The 20,419-nt window shown below is 47.3% G+C and overlaps 7 protein-coding genes across 8 annotated transcripts; 4 read left to right on the plus strand and 3 right to left on the minus strand.

Moving 5' to 3' along the window:
- The first annotated feature begins 148 nt into the window (after positions 1–148).
- On the plus strand, positions 149–2,289 carry SPPG_07388. 2 transcript variants are annotated; one of them, XM_016755556.1, is made up of 13 exons: positions 149–247; positions 328–420; positions 491–551; positions 627–758; positions 826–840; positions 916–982; positions 1,039–1,127; positions 1,186–1,234; positions 1,305–1,524; positions 1,586–1,682; positions 1,749–1,800; positions 1,863–1,955; positions 2,019–2,289. In XM_016755556.1, exons 2-13 carry the CDS (start codon positions 367–369, stop codon positions 2,119–2,121), a joined length of 1,032 nt encoding a protein of 343 aa, XP_016605512.1. In that variant the 5' UTR covers positions 149–247; positions 328–366; the 3' UTR covers positions 2,122–2,289. The 2 variants fall into 2 exon arrangements, with proteins under 2 accessions (XP_016605512.1, XP_016605511.1); XM_016755555.1 differs by having other exon boundaries at positions 343–420.
- On the minus strand, positions 2,100–3,192 carry SPPG_07389 (uncharacterized protein). The gene is made up of 6 exons (XM_016755557.1): positions 3,068–3,192; positions 2,871–2,999; positions 2,792–2,813; positions 2,567–2,727; positions 2,423–2,499; positions 2,100–2,358 (listed from the first exon to the last, which is right to left on the minus strand). Exons 1-6 carry the CDS (start codon positions 3,102–3,104, stop codon positions 2,329–2,331), a joined length of 456 nt encoding a protein of 151 aa, XP_016605513.1. The 5' UTR covers positions 3,105–3,192; the 3' UTR covers positions 2,100–2,328.
- Positions 3,193–3,289: 97 nt separating this feature from the next.
- On the plus strand, positions 3,290–5,623 carry SPPG_07390 (uncharacterized protein). The gene is made up of 5 exons (XM_016755558.1): positions 3,290–3,443; positions 3,507–3,628; positions 3,698–4,536; positions 4,594–4,929; positions 4,992–5,623. Exons 1-5 carry the CDS (start codon positions 3,335–3,337, stop codon positions 5,521–5,523), a joined length of 1,938 nt encoding a protein of 645 aa, XP_016605514.1. The 5' UTR covers positions 3,290–3,334; the 3' UTR covers positions 5,524–5,623.
- A 319-nt stretch (positions 5,624–5,942) lies between these two features.
- Positions 5,943–7,876, plus strand: SPPG_07391 (uncharacterized protein). The gene is made up of 7 exons (XM_016755559.1): positions 5,943–6,107; positions 6,225–6,405; positions 6,476–6,578; positions 6,652–6,842; positions 6,904–7,181; positions 7,247–7,393; positions 7,454–7,876. Exons 1-7 carry the CDS (start codon positions 6,054–6,056, stop codon positions 7,742–7,744), a joined length of 1,245 nt encoding a protein of 414 aa, XP_016605515.1. The 5' UTR covers positions 5,943–6,053; the 3' UTR covers positions 7,745–7,876.
- A 2-nt stretch (positions 7,877–7,878) lies between these two features.
- Positions 7,879–12,279, plus strand: SPPG_07392 (uncharacterized protein). Its single transcript, XM_016755560.1, has 13 exons — positions 7,879–8,055; positions 8,146–8,447; positions 8,526–8,639; positions 8,694–8,842; positions 8,909–9,176; positions 9,236–10,256; positions 10,331–10,653; positions 10,720–10,904; positions 10,965–11,107; positions 11,164–11,343; positions 11,405–11,559; positions 11,623–11,714; positions 11,788–12,279. The coding sequence occupies exons 1-13, from the start codon at positions 8,051–8,053 to the stop codon at positions 12,127–12,129; spliced, it is 3,279 nt and encodes a 1,092-aa protein (XP_016605516.1). The 5' UTR covers positions 7,879–8,050; the 3' UTR covers positions 12,130–12,279.
- Positions 12,280–14,568: 2,289 nt separating this feature from the next.
- SPPG_07393 (uncharacterized protein) lies at positions 14,569–17,757 on the minus strand (the record flags this gene model as incomplete). Its single annotated transcript, XM_016755561.1, has 3 exons — positions 14,569–14,828; positions 14,893–15,027; positions 15,089–17,757. Coding segments are annotated over 3 exons (2,960 nt in total), but the record flags the coding sequence as incomplete, so codon positions are not given.
- Positions 17,758–18,547: 790 nt separating this feature from the next.
- On the minus strand, positions 18,548–20,260 carry SPPG_07394 (uncharacterized protein). Its single transcript, XM_016755562.1, has 4 exons — positions 19,523–20,260; positions 19,272–19,420; positions 19,137–19,211; positions 18,548–19,068 (listed from the first exon to the last, which is right to left on the minus strand). The coding sequence occupies exons 1-4, from the start codon at positions 20,213–20,215 to the stop codon at positions 18,675–18,677; spliced, it is 1,311 nt and encodes a 436-aa protein (XP_016605518.1). The 5' UTR covers positions 20,216–20,260; the 3' UTR covers positions 18,548–18,674.
- Between the last annotated feature and the right edge of the window lie 159 nt (positions 20,261–20,419).

Below are 20,419 nucleotides of genomic sequence, written 5' to 3' on the forward strand. Positions count from 1 at the left end.
CTTGCCAACGTCGAGTTCGCCTGGCAAGATTTGCCAGTTGGGATCCAAATTGCCATGGCGCAGCAATCATTCCAATGCAATCCAAAGTAGAACCAGTCCATCAAATTGGCTTGATTACCGACTACGTCGCCAACAGCGAGCGGCCAAACGCCGGCTTTGTGACCGTGCGTGCAACGACTCCATAACGAGACAATTTCAAAGTCAGCGGTGATCGGCAATTTCCGTCCTAGAAAGCGCATCTTTACCCGTAAGTTGCTTTTGCTCATACGAAACATCTTTCGTCACCTTTGCCAGCGCGCTTGCCAACATTCCTTTTTGCTCATCCAGTTAGTCTTATCTCAGACGCGCCGCTGTGATCGTTAAACCATGCCTCCGCCAACTTCTCGCAGCGTTGAAGCCATAGCGCGCACTGCTGTACTGGTGCGTGAAGCTGGCTTTACCTTTAAACTACGCGCCCTTTGCACCCTTCATCTGACCGCACGCAATACAGGCAACAACTATTCGACGGAAAAATATCAAGAAGGGTCTGACCTTTACGGTCATGATTGTTGGTTAGTTACTCTGTGTGGATTGCAACATTAAGAGATTGCAACACTGCTAAACCATTGTCCTTGATGATATAATAGGGGCATCCGGTTTGGGGAAGAGCACCTTCGTGAACACTCTATGCGAGTCGCCAGTGTTCCCCAAGAAAGACTATAGCAATCCTGAGAAGGCGGCGATTGAGCGGACAGTTGCAATCACCCCAGTTACCGTAGGTGAGTTATATGTAGACAGCAAATGCACTCCGTGGCTAGACTAAAATGTCATCTTTTTTGCTGGTAGATATGGAAGAAGATGGTAAATGAAGCTGAAAGTCGCTACTATCTCAAGCGTGGCTCTTGAAGAATTTGCTGACTTCTTCCCTTCGAATAGGTATCAAGCTATCGCTAACTATTGTAGACACACCTGGCTTTGGTGACAACATCAACAACGAGGGAAAGTGCGTAGTTGGCATCAGAAGGTCCGCTTTATGTTATTCTCATTTGCATTCCACAGCTTCCTGGACATTCTGGCGTATATCGAAAGACAATATGATGACATTTTAGCCGAGGAGTCGCGTATCAAGCGTAACCCAAAATTCCAGGGTGAGAGCATCAGCGCAATTGCCGTGATTCGAGTGTGTCTTTCTAACTTCTCAAAAAGACAACCGCGTCCATGCTCTTCTATACTTCATCACCCCAACTGGTCATTCGTGAGTGTTCTTGCAATAAGTTCAATTGCGTGCTGATTTTTGAAGCTTACTGGAGATGAATTTCTAACAGGCTGCGCGAAATTGACATTGAATTTATGCGAAGGCTGGGCCGACGCGTCAATGTGATTCCTGTGATTGCCAAAGCCGACAGTATGAGGCCCCAGGAGTTAGCCGCTTTTAAGAAGAAGGTTATGGAGGATATTGCGTACTATAAGATTCCAATTTACAACTTCCCGTACGACGAAGAAGAGGATGATGATGAAACTATCGAGGAGAACAATGAGCTTAGGGTAGGCATACTCTGCGTTGCGTCGGTCATCTCAACGCCCAATTCTGACGGACGGTCAATAGGCATTGTTGCCATTTTCTATCGTTGGGAGTGAGGAAGAAGTGGTGCTCAACGGCCGGAGAGTCAGATGCCGCCAATACCCGTGGGGTGTCGTAGAAGGTGAACCATCAATAGTCTATCAATGCCAAGTGACGGGGTACTAAAGGTTGTCACTCTTTATAACAGTCGACAACTCGCGGCATTGCGATTTCTCAAAGCTGCGCTATATGCTCTTGAGGTAGCTGATGTCCTGAGAGACTTCAATATTTCTGCTTAGCTAACCAAGATCACTATCACCAGTTCTCACTTGCAGGATCTCAAGGAGATCACTCATGACTTCCTCTACGAGCAATACCGTACAGAAAAGCTTAGTAGAGAGGGAGATGTTGATCCGTACGTTCGTTTCACATTACGTGCTATAGTCTGAATCTGTTCTGATGTAAGTTTTCTTTTCAGCGATGAATTGGCAGATGAGGAAGCCCGAACGGAAGCACAATATGCGAAGCGGCAAATGGAGATCGCGGCTGCGGAAGCGGCACGAGGGTCAATGGATCAATAGAATTTAGTTGAGGGAATAAACGATTTATGGCCTCTTTATAGACGCTTTTAGCGCAAGTACTGTTTAAAGAGTGGCGAGGGGCGAACCACGCCCTGCCGGTTCAGCGTCTTGCCACAAATTTTGTTATCAGCCAAGAATAAAATATTGCTCTAGACGTTCAACAAAAAAGTGTCATTGGTGATGGTCGATATATGACCGCCCTGCTGGCTAGGCACTTGCTGCTTCTTGCTTTTCGGTCTGTTTGCTGCAGTTAACAAAGTGACATGATCCGGGACCTGAACAAGGTGAGACGAAGACTTGCCTCTTCCATACGTTTGAGGGTATTTATCACAGATCGTTTACTTGATTCCTGAAGCTCCCCCCCAATTAACAGCTCATCTACGTACGGAAACGTCAAGGACGGGTCAACTCAGTTGTCCTTCTTGATGAGCGTATTGGAACTTACCGATAATCATGTACGCCTGCTGGAAGTTGAATATGATATCAAGCTCGCACACGTTGAGGAACCATTTATCCAGCACCTCCACGTATCGGTGAATAATTTCCAGTGTCAACAATTCATTATCATCCAAGTCGGTTCCGGCTATGAAGAATAAACTCGCATATCTGAGATTCAGCCATCAGCCAAACAGTCGCATACAATCTGATAGTAGACGTCCATTCTAAGTACCTTCTGTAAACGACCTTAAAATCTTCAAAGGTGTGTTATTTCAAGACGAACTTTGGTGGATTCGACGTACTTCCGTTACCTTTGTACTCGAGAACGTTGCACATTTTGGTTTTTCGTCCCAAAACTGTTTGACTGACGTCTTTTACAGTCTTTGCCTTTTCTTTGGCTGTCCAGTCTGATGTGAACCATTTTGTCAAGCGTATCTTGCCTGTAGTTTTCAAGTTCCGAGAATGGTAAACAATGGGAATCGCAAGTACCTCCGCGCATCGATGTCACCTTGTCGAGACACCAAAAGCATGAATTTGACCGCCATTCTGAAGATCCGTACGGACACTAGTCAGGCTGTTCTAATGCTGGTACCTCGGCGTACGTTCGTACTTTGCTGGGAGAAGGAATCGCGTAACGTCGTTGAATATGGCGGTTGTGCTGCTTGTGCTGGATTGCTTACTAAGCCACAGCTGACTCATCGAGGATCTCGCAATCCTTTGGTTGATTTTGTCAAAGGTAGATCGTTCTTGGTTCGTTCCTTTGGCATTGACAAAAATGGCACAGATAGGAGGAACATCTTCGATACCGACGGCTTCTGGCCCATCTGCGAAACGTGCCTATCCAACCCTTCTCGGAACTCCCATTCCGGAAAATACTCCACACGGTAGGACATACTGTTTGTGAACAAGTCAAGGTTTACCGTAGTTCTTGATACCTGTACCAACAGCTGTATCGGTCACACTGCCAACATGGCGGGACAACGTTGGTTACGAAGAAGGCGACGAGCGGGTGCATTCGGTCCTGCGAAGTGGATACCCGCGCTTTGTTTATCATGAACAAGTGCGAAAGGTGGGTGTCTCTGCATTGTCACTTCCGTGGCGAACGCTCTTTTTGGGTAACAGTGATCTTGCTCTGAAGATTATGGCCCTATGCGAGAAAAAGTTTGCCAAATCCACGGAAAGTTGCCTTGTATTTCCTAGCCGCCGGGTGGCCGAAGAATGCAGAGACTTCCTCCACTCACATTCTCAGCCTGTACGCTCTCCTGCATCTGGCTCGATCTCATTTCGGCCAAATATTTCCTCCTCACCAACCCGACGCTCCCTTGTGCGCATAGCAGAATTTGCAGTGACTCCAACCCATAACCCGTATTCCCCGCAGTCGGACGATCCAAGTACCTCCATTGTTTCCTCATTCCATATCTACGTTGTGTTATTTCCCTGTGAAGCGAAAGGCATCGCAAAACAGTTTTGGCAGCATTCTGGCGAGGGAATATCATCGCGTTTTGCCGAACATTGTCTTCGGGTGCTAAATGCTAACGACCGATCCAAGGATTTTGCTGCACCAGTACCGGGTGTTCGCGGAATGGGAAATGCACGGTATAGAAAAGGTGCGTATTTGCCTGAAGGACAGCAACAGCATCTTACTACGGCGGAAGGACAAGCAGTTCGGAATGAGCAAGATTTGTATGTTGAGGAACGCTTCGGGCGCAATCTGGACGTACGGCAAGCTGACGACGCTAAACAACGCTTGAAGAAGCGAATCGCGGGCGTGCTAGGGGATGTAGACAACGAGTCATCAAGGGTCAACGAGATTGGCACCTCTATTATTGAGGATGTCCCTTTAAATCTAGGTGGGCGGGGAATTCTCGGCATTGCAGAGAACGACGTTTACCTCTTCCCAACTGGTATGAGTGCCATCTATAATGCACATCGCATAGTGCGAAAAATTCACCCGAATAAAAAAAGCGTTCAATACGGGTAAGTAATGCGGGCGTTTCTTAAGATTTCCGGGGGACCTGTCTGAACCTTTGATAGCTTTCCATACTTGGATAGTCTTAAAATCCAAGAAAAGTTCGGACCAGGCTGTCATTTTCTAGGGCTTGGGGAATCCTCGGAAATTGATCACCTTGAGAACTCCATACTTCCGTCTGAGCCAATATCGGCAGTGTTTTGCGAGTTTCCAAGCAACCCACTTTTGCGAACCCCTGATTTGCAGCGTCTACGGAGACTAGCCGATCGGCACGCCTTCCTACTGATAGTCGATGAGACCGTTGGCAACTTCATAAATGTTGACGCGATGACGTGGGCGGATATCGTGGTGTCAAGCTTAACCAAAATTTTTAGTGGAGACAGCAACGTTATGGGAGGAAGGTGAGATGACCGCCAGATGTGACTCAAATAGGATTGGCAAGTGAAATTTAATACACGTTTAGTGCTGTGATCAATCCGAAATCAAGATGGCACGAGGAACTCGCAGGGGGGATGAAGGAGTTATATCAAGACAATGTATGGTGTGAGGACGCCATTTTCCTGGAACGTAATTCAAGAACCTTTGGACAGCGCATCAAAAGAATCAACGACACCGCGGAGATATTATGCGACTTTCTGCACTCGCAACCGAAGGTGCTTCAAGTGCACTATCCCAAGTACGTGGACTCCGATTTGTACCACCAGCATGCGCGACCCGATGAATCAGGGCGGTACGGATACGGAGGCTTATTTTCGCTCATCTTGCATACGGATGACGCTGCTGTCCGGTTCTATGACGCCCTGGATGTTGCCAAGGGACCAAGTCTTGGAACCAACTTCACATTGGCAAGTCCATATACAATTTTGGCACATTATGGAGAGCTTGATTGGGCAGCGCAATACAAGGTACCGCAACGCCTCATCCGTGTCAGTGTCGGTCTGGAGGATCCCGACACATTGCTGAAAATATTTGCAAACGCATTAAACTCAATTTAATAATTATTGGAACGCAAGAAATAGACGTTGCCAAATCAAATACATCTCCTATAAGTAGCATAATATGTAAACTCCCAAATAGCAAGCAATTAAATGTCAATGCACTTTGATCTTCGCGCAACCCTGGTGGCCTCGGCCAGTGTGTCCTCAAAGTCATCTGGCAACAGCGTGCTTCAATCATAATATCTGGTTACCGATTTGCTCAACCGGGCGCCGATATCGCAGGAACAGCTCACAAAGCCGGGCTACGTTGCGCACATCCATGCATAGACTACTATCATGTACAAATCTACAGCGCAAAGGATTGCGCGAACGACAAGATCTGTTGCCGAACCATGATTACGCACGTGATATACGATTTGTACAGTCATCATGCGCATATTTGCCGGATGGAATGTTGGTTTGGTTTTCCTGACGTCGGTCAACTTGTGGACTGGAAACATCTCTCCACAGGATTCATCGTTTTGTACATTTGGAACTGCCATCCATCGAAACGCGATTGTACGAAAGCAGGCAGGAACTGAATATATATGTCTAGCCAACCCCCTCCGCCGCAACCTCAGTTTAAGCTCAAGCAGCGCAAGGTATCCTGATGACGACATTAAAGTGACGCTGTTTCCTGGCTGGCCTCAGCATGAAGTGCTTGATCCCTGCGAACGAACTGGATTTTAACGCTACCCTTGTCCTCTCTTTACGCTCAGAGAGAAACTGTAACAAAGTATGAACCAGAGGCCTTCCGAGACTCTTTATTGAAGATTATCCCCGAGGATCCAGCTGAGATCGAAAAGTACGCTTCTATTTTGGAACTGAATGAGTCGAAAGTCGATTACAAACGCTACGGCGAACCTTTTTTTGAATTTCTGATTGTTGGAGGACTCATAGGTAGGACTTACTTTTGACGTTTGCGTGTTGACACAAATGATTGGATTGCCCTATTGACTGTGTGACACAGCACCCGGGGGAATCGTTGAGGATGGGCCGCGTAGGAACCCCTTCAGTATTTTTGCAGCCGAAGATTCCAAGGAGGCTGTCCGAGCGAGGGTGGACATAATCAAGTGCGTACTCTAGACAAACGTAACCATCGTGAAATCGCGCGTGAACTAAAAGGGAAACTGGGATACTCTTCAGCAAGCTGACTCGTAGATACAAGTATCTGCAGAAGCGACTCGAAGAGTGTATGTCGCACCTTCTTCAATATGTCAATAAATTTGGCGAAAACTCCCACAAGCTCTCGAGAGCTGTCGGTAGACTGATCTCCATCCAGCTGCTGCCGATATCGGTGCTGACGAACCTAATGAAAGAGCATTTGGTCAAAGACGGTAAATCCGAATAAATGCACATGATGATCAGCTTGCTCAGACACTTACGCCGACCCTCTAGGCGCTTCCTTGCAGTTTGTTACTGGTGTATTCAGGAGTTACCTGGAGGACCAGCCCATTGACCACCTAAGCACTATTCTTAAGAAGGCAGGGTTGGATGACAAATTGCTCGAGTTTTTTCCTCCAGGCAAACGCCAGGCGGAGTATGTTGCTCGCCATTTCGAGGCGGAGGGTTTGAAGCCACTTGTAGACTACTTCAACAAGCGCCAGCAGACGGCCGTGAAGGAGCAAGTGAAATCAAAGTTGAACGAGATGTTCTCATCCGGCACCCCACAGGAGGTTGGACATGTGTTTGCTTGTCCATGATATAGCGTAGCTAACCCAAAGTGGCACTCCGCACGCAGGCCGCAGGCTATGTTAAGCAGCAAATCGCGGTCAACAGCTGGGCCGAGACCGATGTTGTGCCGATCATGTGGGATGCGCTGATAAGTTCAGTAGAATGGGCCGGCCGCCCTGAGCAACTCGAAAGTCAGATCAAGACGACGCTCACGGTAAGTCTGGCGGCAACGGAGCGTGTGTCCCTGCATATGAGCTAAAATATTTCTTGAAAGACATGGGGGAAAGTTCTAGCTGTATTCTGCACATCCCCAAAGACAGAAATTGGTCTCATGCTCAAGGTCCAGCAAATGTGCTATGAAGATGGACGGTTCCAAAAGCACTACCGGACTATTATTCGATATCTTTATGATGAAGATGTTGTTTCGGAAAGCGCCATCATCTACTGGTTTGAAAAGGGAGCTGGTGCATCGGGGAAGACATTGTTTGTAAAGCAGATGGAACCTTTTGTAAACTGGTTAAAGAGCCAAGACGACGATGAGAGCGAGGAAGAGGAGGACGAGTGATTTTGGACAAGGAAAGTGTCATCTGTAGCGAAATACAACACTGAGTAGCTTTTAGACGAACTATTTGTTTTTACTACGTCGCGCATTTTCATTCATGGTCACGTGTACAATAAGTCACGTGTATTGCAGGACTCGTCTTTCAGTCGTTTTCCACCTCGTGGGAGCAGATCAAAACTGCTGAATCGTTTGCGACAAACCATTGCACACTTTGTCTTTGTTGCTGTCTTTGGTGCCTGACAACTCGGACGGTCTGCTGGTCGCAAGTTTTTTTTGTTTGAACAAGGAGGACTGAAAGCAACCTCCACCATGGGGTAAGTTACTAAGGGTTGTTTTAGGGCAAATTCTTGAAACGGTTATGGTGGATCACAGCTTGGCTATAACGTTGGTAACTTACGAAACAGAGTTCCGGCGCTCTTTCGATGGCTCTCTCAAAAGTATCCCAAAGTCACCTCACAGGTGATCGAAGAACAACCACGGGAGATCAATGGTCATACCATTCCGGTGGACGCCTCTAAAGTCAATCCGAACGGGGTGGAGTTTGATAATCTATACTTGGATATGAATGGTATCATCCATCCTTGTTGCCATCCTGAGGGTAAACCGGCACCCGCGACAGAAGAGGAGATGTTTGTCGAGATTTTCAAATATATTGATCGCATCATGGCTATGATAAGGCCAAGGAAGGTCCTTTACATGGCAATTGGTACGAAATGCGGTGCAATTTTGTGTAGATGTGGTGCTCGTGCTCACTCATTCTCGCCCTACCTTATCCTTTTTCCAGATGGGGTGGCTCCGCGAGCGAAAATGAATCAACAGCGATCTCGGCGTTTTCGCGCCGCACAAGAGGCACAAATCCAACAAGAGGAGGAGGAAAGAATAAGAAAGGAATGGGAAGGTCTGATTTACTTGGTTTTGGACGACCGGGGCCATCTCACTCACTTCTCTTTAGCCGCTGGTGACAAAATGCCAGAGACCGAAAAGAAACAACATTTCGATTCAAATTGTATTACTCCTGGAACCCCGTTTATGACGAACCTGGCAGTGGCTCTGCGATATTACATAGCAGATCGCTTAAATACGGATCCTGGATGGAGAAACGTACGTTTCTAGGTTCAAATGGTCTGCGGAAACATTGTCTGTATTGATACAAGTTTTATTCTTTAGCTCAAAGTGATCTTATCTGATGCTAGTGTACCTGGTGAAGGAGAGCATAAGATCATGGATTATATACGAAGGCAACGGGGCCAGACTGGCTACGATCCCAACACCCACCACGTTTTGTATGGTCTGGACGCTGATTTGATCATGCTTGCTCTTGCAACACATGAACCAAATTTCCAAATTCTGCGAGAGGATGTGTTCTTTAATGATGCGAAAGATCGGGGATGTTTCATCTGCGGTCAGACAGGGCATCAGGCTAATGAATGCACAGGTTGGTTTCAATGTCTTATCTAATTCTCCGTCATGCTGCCAGCTGAAATACCGTTTCAGGAAAGAAAAAAGAGAAGATTGGCGAATTTGATGAGAAAGGAAAAGTCGCTGAACAAAAGCCTTTCGTGTTCTTACATGTGAGCGTTCTACGTGAATACTTAGAAATAGAATTGAAATCTCCAGATCTTCCATTCGCATGGGACCTTGAGAGAGCTATCGATGATTGGGTTTTCCTCTGCTTCTTTGTTGGGAATGATTTCCTCCCTCATTTACCCTCACTGGAGATCCGTGAAGGTGCAATCGATAGACTAATAGAACTGTGGAGAAAGAATCTACCAAAATGGGGAAGTTATCTGACGAATAGTGGGGACATTGACCTTCAGAGAGTAGAATTGATGATGGATGACCTGGGAAAGGTTGAGGACGATATTTTTAGAGAACGTCGTCATATCGAGGAACGGAGGAGGGAGGGAAGGAACCGTCGTAATAGGGAGCGGGAGGAAGCCGAAAGGCGGAGATATGAGCGCATGGACGCACCACCAGCCATTGTCACTGAAACACCTCCAGATTATTTACTGGAAACCTTGCAGAGTGGACGGAAACCTGAGCCCCCTGTGATCCCCAGTCGGGATGCAAACAAGGCTGCAGCAGAAGCTTTGAAGATTGCTTTGACTGGAGCAGGTCAGGATGTCACAGGCAATCCAGCTATTGAAACACATGCAGGAGTCAAAAGGAAAGCGGATTCCATTGAGAATGAGGCTACGGATGCTGTTTTTCCAGTTTCCACTGAAGTTCAGGACATATCTGATTCAGAGGAGGATGTCACGGAGTCAAAAATTGATGATGAAAACGGTGCGGTGGATGGGGAGGGTTCAGATGAAACGCCGGAGGTGGAGGAAGAAGTAGAGGAGACAATGACTGTCGCAGATGTGCCAATTCCACACGAACCTCCGACGCACAAGCCAGCTGGAGAGGAAGAGGAACCCTATGACGATGTTCGACTATGGGAATCGGGGTGGAAACAGCGGTATTATAAAAACAAATTTGACGTAGAAGTGACGGACGTCGCTTTCCGTCGAAGGTATGAACATCCTGAAAACGTGTGCTAGAACCTTTATGTTGCACAAGCTCATCTTCTTATTGATAACCCTTTAGAGTGGTGACTTCGTACGTTGAGGGGTTATGCTGGGTTTTGAAGTATTACTATCAAGGCTGCCAATCTTGGAAATGGTATTTCCCGTACCACTACGCTCCATTTGCCTCGGACTTCGATTTCATTGGAGAGCTCAATATCGTCTTCGAGCTCGGCACACCCTTTCGACCGGTTGAACAACTTATGGGGGTCTTGCCTGCTTACAGTAGACAGCACATTCCGCCCGCCTTCCAACCGTTGATGACCGATTCCGATTCGCCAATCATTGATTTTTATCCGGAAAAATTCCCGATTGACTTGAACGGAAAAAAGTTTGCGTGGCAAGGTAATTCGTAAAAGAAGTTATGGCTACCGCAGGACACAAATAAATATCTATGATTTATAAATTCAGGCGTCGCTCTCCTGCCCTTCATCGATGAGAATAGGCTGCTGCAAGCGCTAGAAACAAGGTATCACCTATTGACCGAAGAGGAAGTGCAGCGTAACTCAAAAGGGGATGAAGTCCTCGTGGTCGGAGGTAGTCATGGTCTGTTTGAACCATTCTGTTCTCTTTACGGTAGACAAGCGGAGCAAACGGTGAGAAGCTCGAGTTTGCAATCTCGTATTGGCTTCAGACTGACAGAATACTTCCGGCAGCCAATTCCAATTGATGCGAGGCTCAGCCAGAAGTTTTTTGGTTCCGTTTTGCCAGACCCCAACGCCTGCTTACCTGGGAGCACCTTCGAATCACCTCTCTCTGCCTATGGTCTGGACGATATCAGTAACAATCACTCAATTAGGTGAGTCCTTGATTAGTTCAGATCAGTCTAGAGCATCTTCTCACCCCTGAATTCAGCGTACTGTATTACATGCCCGAAGTAGCACCTGGCCATATTTTCAAGGCTGAATTGTTACCAGGGGCACAATTTCCTAGTCCAGTCCTTGATGCTAATGACGCATATGCGGTTCGTATGGGTTACAACGGTCGTCGTGGTCGTGGTCGTGGTCGAGGGGGTGCGGCCGGTCGTTTCATCAGGTACTTTAGTGTGTGCACCTGTGTTACCTTGTAAAAGGTGAAATTTATGGACTCTTTGTAGACACGGTATGGGGGCAGGCAACACTTTTGGCCGACAGGGCTACGATAACGGCGCCCAAAGCTATGATGGGCGACGCAATGATTATCAGCATGACAATAAGCGATCGCGCTACGATTCCCGAAATCAACACTCGGGAACCGGACTTCCGTATATGGGTAAGGTTCAGGTGTTCTCTAGTTTGTCTCAGTCATCCGCGCCGTTCTTACCCACGCGAGCAGGTGGCGGCGGATATGAACCGTATTCAAGTGGTAGCGGCGAATATCAACAAGGAGGGAACCAACAGTATGGAAGCTATCAAGCACAAGCATCGGTAAGATTACCTTTCTTGGATACGCGACAAACCGTGGCTCATTGAGGCTCACTTTCCGCTGTCTATCTTCCAGTACGGAGGAGGATATATTCCTAATGCGAACTCTGGTTACCAACAGAACCGAGGTTACCAAGGTGGATACACTGGTTCAGCCGTTGCACCGCCCGGAGTGACATCATGGAACCAAACCCCCGCTAGCAATCAGGCCGGTTATAACAGATCAGGTTATGGTCCACCCGGAGCGGCGGGCAGTGAGAGTGGTGGGAGACCTCACGCTGGGAATCTTGGCTGGAGTCGCAATGTCTCGGCCAATCGTGGGTCTTCGCGAGGGTCGGGGGGATATGGAGGCAAATTTCGAGGCGCCAATCGTCGACGTGCTAACGAAAGCCAGGGTAGAGATTTTAAACCATACTGAGCTCGCAACCTTGTAGCATTCCATGTATTTTTTTCTTTTGTAGCAGACTAGTTTCTTTCATTTCATCTTGTTTGTGATAACATTTATTGTAAGAAAGATGCCATGGTTTCTTGTTGTTAGACCGCCAATTACCGAGACCAGGGAATGAATGGTGCAGTACCTGAGACCCAGCCCAGATTGCCACGTCACTTGCAGGCACCTGTCAATCGGTATGCCCAGCATAAAAACGGAATTTGGGTAATAGATTATTGAGATCATAGCACTCAGCCCGCTGCTTCTCAAACTTCGGGTGACTGCATGGATGATACGATGAAACCGTGTTGGTTTCTTTTGACGTTCAGGTTGAAATATAAATCGTCGCAGAGATTTGTTTGTCTGCTGTGGTTGACATTTTCCCCGTTGCCTTATACCATCATCAGTCATGGACCTGCGCATAAGGTTTCTTACAATGCTCATCATTAGTATTTGCCTTCTCCGCGTGCAACCCGTTCAAACTTGTGGTGCACATCATAATGTGCCATATGCACACCAAGATGTTTGTAAGTGTGGGACGTCTATATACCTTATCTATGGATCCTCTGATTTCATGCTCTTACTTTGGGTGACGTGCACAGCTCACGGGTACTGCGACATGAGTCTGGAAACTGCAATTTCTCGATGCAAGAGTACCTATGGTGAGAACGGAAAAGGTCTCCAGCATTGCATCAGCGGAGCACAGAGGTATGTCTTAAGCGTCATGACTACCGATTCCTTTGGTATATTTCATTCAATCGCTTCCCACAATTGAACAGGGTTTACGGTCGTTGCATAGCTGAAGCTGATAAAGTTCAGCAGCTACGTGTACAGCAGTGACAATGTTTGCAGATACGCTTAATAGCTGAAAAGTCTCTGAATGGTTGAAATAAACGTCGATTTGCTCATTCTGTCCTTCAGTGAGAATAAAACTGACCATTAAAAGGTACTGCGTCGTGTTGCGAGCTGGAAAAAAGTCATCTGTTCATGCCACTTGTTTTCCGTGCCATCCTGTTCAATTGCCACGAGCGGAGCTCCCGTCGACACTTGTGAGGGAAGGAACATGTCATTTAAGTTGATCTCTTTGACGGAACTTTTAAAACCTGTTAACATGCAAGATCATAGCAGCGTGGTGATATGCTGCCATTTCTACAATATATTATTCATCCAGATTCACATAACCAAGACCACTCTTTTGTCAATCTGGCGCTCGCTGTAGGGGCAGATATTCAAAGATACTGCGTAATATTCACAACTGCATCCAACTAGTCTCCAAAGAATGTAAAATGAAAGGGAGCAGATGGGCGTGGGGACCCAAGACGTCCTTGAATCAGGAATTAATACGACACCTATTGTATATGTTGTCAACTTGTATTCAATAGGAGTTAGTCATAACCGAACAGAAAGAGCTGCAGACGGACGATTACGCAAATAATGTGAATTGAAATCGCGCACGCATGGAAGATGGAATAGTACTGAGGCAACCGACATGTACAGGAAGAGAAGAAAGTGCATTTCTCATGAAAGGAATTCTTGATGCAAAAGTGACGGAAGAAGTCATGCGATCAGATTCCGGGCCTGGGACTCAGAATACGAGTGGACACAAAGAAACTCCAAATGGCTTGCTAGCCATGGTGTTGTCCGTCAGAGTCGAGGCGGTTTACGGGACTGAGAGTGCCAATGTAACCAACTTGACTTGCTCTTGCTGGCTACAGTCCTGCAGTCTGTGCATTTCACATAACAATGGAAGCCTATCAGTCTGCAGAGAGATGCAGCCACTGGATCGAATGAAATGAAATGCAAGATGCCTCCCTCGATTTAGGCAAATGAACTATGCACAAAAGATGCTCCATCATGAGAAAACGGGTCCAATATGCGGCCATGAATGACTGCAATTACTATCCCTTGCGGCCATCTGCTTCAGTTGCCACATGCATATCATCAGTTATGACTCAATGTATCCCCTCTTTTTTCTATATAAACACCCCCTCATCTGCCCCCTATCTTGTTCTTTACCCTCGACTCTCAAAGCATCTGCTCAACAAGTCTCAAGTCCACCATGAGAATGCCGCTCTGGTGTCGAGGACCTCGCCCTCCCAACAAAAACAACATAACCCCTTGCAAACGCTGCTACTACTATATTGCTACGATTGCAGGTATGCATTATCTTTGTATTTTCCCACGCCCATATTCCGAGTCTAATTCTGGTTTAATTAGTATCTGAACATCCTCCGACTAAAGAATTTCGGAATCAAGGGCTTAGTAGGATTTCTCTCGTGGTGGTGGGCTTAGTTACCCGGTTAGAACAACCGTAATGTATTGCATGTGTAATGGGGCCTAGTAGTAGTTGGTTGGTTGTAAGGAGGGAAGTACTTGGCTTTTCCGAACCAGTTATCGCTGGTTTATTCCCTGGTGTATTGTGTTGTGACATTTGTTATTGCCAATACACTAACAATGGATGCAGAACACCAAAGGGAACGCGCAAGTGGCACAGTTTTGCTCTCTACTTGGCCAGATCGACTGCTATTAAGTTACGCCGTAAATAAGCGCAGCTTGCCATCATGACAGCCAGTGGCAACCTTGGGGTAAAGTGGGTTGAAGTCAACAGATGATACGACATCCGTGTGGCCTGGTAATCTCTCTAGAACCGCGCTCTTCCGCACATCATAAAGGTAGGCATGATTGTCCTGTCGCATTCGAAGGTTAATATACGGTTCCCTGTAACCCCGGTGAAACAAGATGTTCCATTACCTCGGAGCCCGAGGCTATATATCGTCCACAAGGCGACAAGGCGCATCCGACTTGTGCATAACGATTGCAGTGTCCGTGTAAATGCAGTATGGCTCTTTCTTGTCTGAGATCCCAGCATTTGATGGAGTCGGTGACCTGATGTGAAGACATCAGTTATTATGTCAGAAATTGAAATGGTGCGACCCCATAAACTCACCGCAGTGCTGACAAAGACGTTCTCAAAAGCTGGGGGTGGATGTTCGTAATCCGCAAGTGCAAGTGCATGTATTACTCTTGTCTGCGCCTGACGTATTGAGCGGACCACAGAACATTGGGCAACATCCCATACATGGATCTGCTTGTCAGAACAAGCTGTTAGGATCAGATGCGACTTTCTAGCATTCATGCATGCGAGGGCAGTCAGGCTGTGAGCTGAGGAGCTGAATTTCGAGGCCAATTTGTACCAGTTGTAGTTAAGCTGAGGGCGAACGGAACCTTTGTCAGGTTTCTCAAGGTGGTAGGTGTACAGGTTGCAATCGGGCCCCGACGGTATCAAAATAAACTGATCGTTGTAATAAAAGCGAGTGTGCCGTATTTCGCTGGAAAACGCTTGCTTAGTATCCACTTTAGCAGTCAGTGGGGGTACTTTGGGTTTCGGATTTCGATTCCCCAAGACCTTGCGAAATTCCAAAAGCGGCTCAGATTGCTTGACCGTCCACAGACGAGCACTTCCGTCCAAAGACGCAGTCAGCAGCAATTGCCCATACTGACTTGTGGAAGAGTGGCTCCAGGAAACAGTCGTTAAGGGTCCGTTGTGTCCCATGAGGTCCTTCATGTGTGTTTCGCTGGAAAGCGGCGTGCGATGATATCTGGCTGTGCCATCGCTTGAAGCAGTTGCGCACGCGGACCCACTCGCGTTAAACTTGACGCAAGTAATTGGTTTTGAATGGTTTACGACGGGCGGGAGTTTGTCTGGCTTTACTGGAGGTTCAGAGTCGCAGGGATATCGAAACTCCAATGCATCAGTTCTCCGTTTGGCCGGGCGCGGAGCGGGTTTCCGGCCAAAGAGCTTGTTCGAGGTAGACTTCTCACTGTATCCTGAAGACTTCACTTGCGCGTGAAATGTGACTGGCTTATTTTGAACAATTCCTGTCGTTTTGCCTCGTCCCTTGGCGTTGATAGGTTTGTTAGTGCATGAAGAGGTGGTAGGTTTTGATTTGGTCTTGAGGGGGGAGGAGGGGTGAAAGGATACTGAATCCAAAATTTTAAATGCTAGTTCATTGTGCTGTTGTATGTTGATCTCGTCCCCTTTTCCAACGAGGGCGAGGGCAGTTTGAACATAGGATGGGATGTTAGAAGGATACTGAATTTCTCCAGCAGCTTTCACGTCTTCCACACTACGTATGTGTAATTTCGAAAGTTGGACTAAACAATCTCGCAAGATATTGTCCGACCAGGGCCGCTGCACATTCAGCTCCACGGCAGTTCGCACAACGCTTTGCAATGTTCCATCAGATACCGGCAAAGCCTGTTGCGGCTGCTCCAGTTTTTCTCTTATAAGAATTAGATTCGACTCCCCGCTGAAACTGTTGCCCACGAGAACCGCGCATGTATTGGGAGATGCCCATCTTGCAGGGAGCGCGTATGCGCCTGCTGTTCCTGAAAATCCAGCGTGGAGTAAAGTGGCTTCTTGGGTCGATGACGTAGATGTCAAAGGTGGGTAACTTTGCTGATAGGACACGCGGCACAGAATTGCGTAGGAAACGGGGTCAATTATAACCGCGCCATTCACGCAGCCTACAATGAGCCTCACTCGATCCACTCCTCCTCCTTCTGCCATTCGCAATGCGTCGCTTTCTGCCAATGCTTGACTTCGTTGAGCCCAGCTCGGAAGGAATGTGCAATAACGGGAAGCGACAATCGCCGGGCTATAGTGTATTTCCTGTCTTTTATCATCGGCATTCACTGACTCCGATCGGGGAACCTTGCTACGCCATCGCGGAATACTACTAATAATCTCTACAGCATCCTGCACGGGCTCGCTGACGGAGGTCTCTTCAGATATCTGGCGAAACGTTTTTGAGATATCGATCGTCGTGAGGCATCTGGGTTCACAAGCATTGCCTCTCCTTGGAGTTAGCTCGAAAAAGCGTAATAAGCCATCCTCAGAACCGATACAGCAGCGAAAATGCTCAGGGTCGATTGCAACTGATGTCAAAGGGTAAGGTGATAGAATTGTCGATTGATATAGGCAACATCGGTTGGCAACGTCCCAAACTTTAAAGGTGCGGTCTTCGGAAATCGAAACTAACCAATCCTTTGATTGCGGGTAGCCTTCTGCGGGCAGTAAAAACTCTGACGCAGTCACCTTTGCCAAGTGACCTTCGAGGCATATGGTTCTGCCCGTCTCAAGGTCAACCACATAGATCAGGTTGCCAGCTGTGGCGGCTATCCATTTATCAGCAGCATCTAGGCTCAAGTGACACACTTGACCCAAGTCTTCCTTGACGAGCTCACTTTCCAGTTTCTGGTCATAGCAGTCTTCAGCCGGAAGCCTCAAACAACGCAGTGAATCTTTCGAGGCCGTCACCAATACGCAAGGAAAAGTACGTTGGCCAAAGCAAGCAGCTTCAATGCGCTCTTGATGTTGCGTGTCAATAAGAAGTTTTCCCTCCGTCCAATTGTCAAACCCAGCCGCCAGACGCACTAAAGTCAGAATGACTTTATGCCTGGCATTGGTCACTGCCTGGAACGCCAACCAATCTTGACTGATTGCGAGGGCATACGAGGATAGTGGAAGCGAGCTTTGAAACTTTCCCTCATGAGAGACTTCAAACTCTTGCCTGCCACTCGATTGGAGCCGGTCGACGGGCCGGGCAAGCATTCTGCTGAACAGAATGTTGCAACTTTGTGGTGACTCATGGGCTAGTGTCAGCGAATCGTGTCCGAACGCGTCGCTCGTCGGACGCGAAGCTGTCGGTTGCAAGCAGCAGAATGGGAACGGAAGGTAAGCGTCTTTGTTGAAACAACCAGCATCCATATCAACATGCTCATATATCTCTCTTGGTATATGCGTGGTTTTATCAAGGAGAATCGCACTTTACTAGGGGGAGATCGGTAAGAAACCCTGACAGCAAATGTAACTTGATATACGAAGGTCTGATTGATCACTGGCCTCGAAAAGGCATTATGGATGCAACTAGTCACATTCTTTCATACCAAGTATTTTATTCTATATTGGATTGCTACTCTCCTCCTGCTCATTTTCAAAGGTTGGTGGAGCCGTCGTACCCAGCAACTTCTCATACTGACCTCGTGCAGGAGCAAGATTGCCATATCCCCCCAGTGCACATGGAATCGAAATATGGACGCTCTTTCCATTTGCATTGTTTGAAGCTTCTCGATTCTATCTAAGTACGACAGCCATTGCAACATCATGACCTCAAGTGCAAGGGCATGATTCATTGTAATCGTTCTGAACGCAGGCAAGAGGCTGAGACGAGAAAGCAGACCATTGCTGATTATCGTGACAACTCTCACTGCGCTATCATCACTTGCCTATTTGTATTATTGTCTATGGCAAACTTACGTGTGCGTACTGCTGGTTGAAAGTCTCAAACATCCACGTTTTAACAATTCCATCTGTAATGTCACAGCTCAATGTTAGACATCATCCTCAGCGCAATCGGTTTATTTTTTGTTGCTGGAGAACTTCTCGCAGCGACTTTTATGATTGTGTTTAACAGTCATGATGAATAAATGTGAAATGGATGTCGGAGTTTTCTGTCGTGGTATCAGTTCATCTATCTTCCGTTTAAAAATAATAGCACCGTAGAGACCACCCCTAAAACGGCCCCCACAGCTACGCCCTTAGCAAATAATCGGTCCTTGGGGTACAGACCCGGTGCGCTCTCTGGTACTCGTGCCACGTCACCCTCTTTTACTTCAGCACCACCAAGTACTAGCGGTCCAAGATCGATGATGGCTGGCTTGGCCTCTTCAAGGACCTGAAGACTCTCCAATCTTCCAATAAGAGGCTGGAACTCCTCTTGGAGTTGAGACCGCAACGCTGCTCGGTCTGCCTCGGACGTTTCCGTGATGAGATTGCCCAGCTCCTCTTTTAATATTCGCCGCTTTCGAGGTTCCACAAATAATTGTACAACCACGAATATCGCAAAATGCAAAGAAATCAAACCCCTAACAGGATCCAAAATATGAGCCTTTGGCACCCTTCAGAGTAGCACGACAAGTGAATAAGAACATACCAAGTCCACCAGGTACTTGCTCTTCGGATTTTGTCAGAATAGAGCTGCTCCTCTATATAACGCTCACGAATTTCGCTTGAAGACAACCGGTAAACATGAGATAACAGTCGCGGCAGAGAACAGTTGTCTGCTTACTTTAGATAATCTCTATGACACTTTTCAAATCCTTCCACGGCGTCCTTATACTCTTGCTTTGCTTGGCTTTCGCTCTGCTCAAGATTTAAGTCCTTGCGATAGAGCTCGGTAAAGCGGGTGATATCGCTATCTAGCCACGTATCTTTGCGCTGGAAAGAAGGAAGACATTGGCATCAGCATTACGTGTCGGGTCTACATACCGAGGGTAGGTGGTGAGCCTCATCAGAGTCGTGATTTGCAAAGATATCTACCTGAAGCAAAGAATTGAGCTCTCTTTGGCATTTTCTTCTCTCTTCAATGGTTTGCTCGTAGGCCCGCTTTGCCATGTCGGATCGTTCCCTCGCGACATTTAGCTCATTGTCCTTCGCAAGTACACGATTTTTGCATTCCTGGACAACGCTATATCCAGTCAGGGTGTTGAGGAGATCGCTAAGTTTTGGAAAAATGTGGTTGGCAACGTGCGAGTATACGTCTGCTGCAGATCTCCGCAGCACCGCCCTTGAATGGACAGCTAGGGCAATCGCCGGCATTAGAGCAGAGCGAGCCTTTGCCATTGCATCATCGTTTTTGGCTGCAAGACTCTCCGAGGTTTCGGTGTCTGGAGGCTTCAAACGAGGATATTCACTGTTTTCTCGTAAAGGTTGCTTTTCTTGAAGATTTGCGAGATCCCTCCCTTGTATATGAGGTACGTGGTTGGAGATTGAGGGCAGTATGGAAGATGCATGGCAATGTGGTCGAGGGAGGGATGTAGTGAGTATTCTATTCCGCGTGCTTCGAATGTACAGTCGATGCTGCTCGCCAAAGTGTCCCATGACGTCCCGGACGGAAAGAGTAGACACTCCGAGGGCCTGACGTTTCTGTACATGTAGCCCCAAACATAACGACACTACGTTACAACCCCTTGCCAGGCATCTTGGCAATGAGCGTGCCGACGACATGGCCATTGAAGTGATCTCCCACAGGATGAGTACGCCAGCACTATTATCCCGTTGACCATTTCCAGTTCAAATTGGGTTCGAACACGTTGGGTATTATAATCGTTGATGCCAGATCCTCAACGATATAAAACCTTCCCAACGCTTTCCCTTGACTCGCCTTAACAAAATACCTATCAACCTCTTATACCAAATAATCAAACATACATTATC

This window comes from Spizellomyces punctatus, assembly GCF_000182565.1.
Source record: "Spizellomyces punctatus DAOM BR117 chromosome Unknown supercont1.15, whole genome shotgun sequence".
NCBI lineage: Eukaryota > Fungi > Chytridiomycota > Chytridiomycetes > Spizellomycetales > Spizellomycetaceae > Spizellomyces > Spizellomyces punctatus.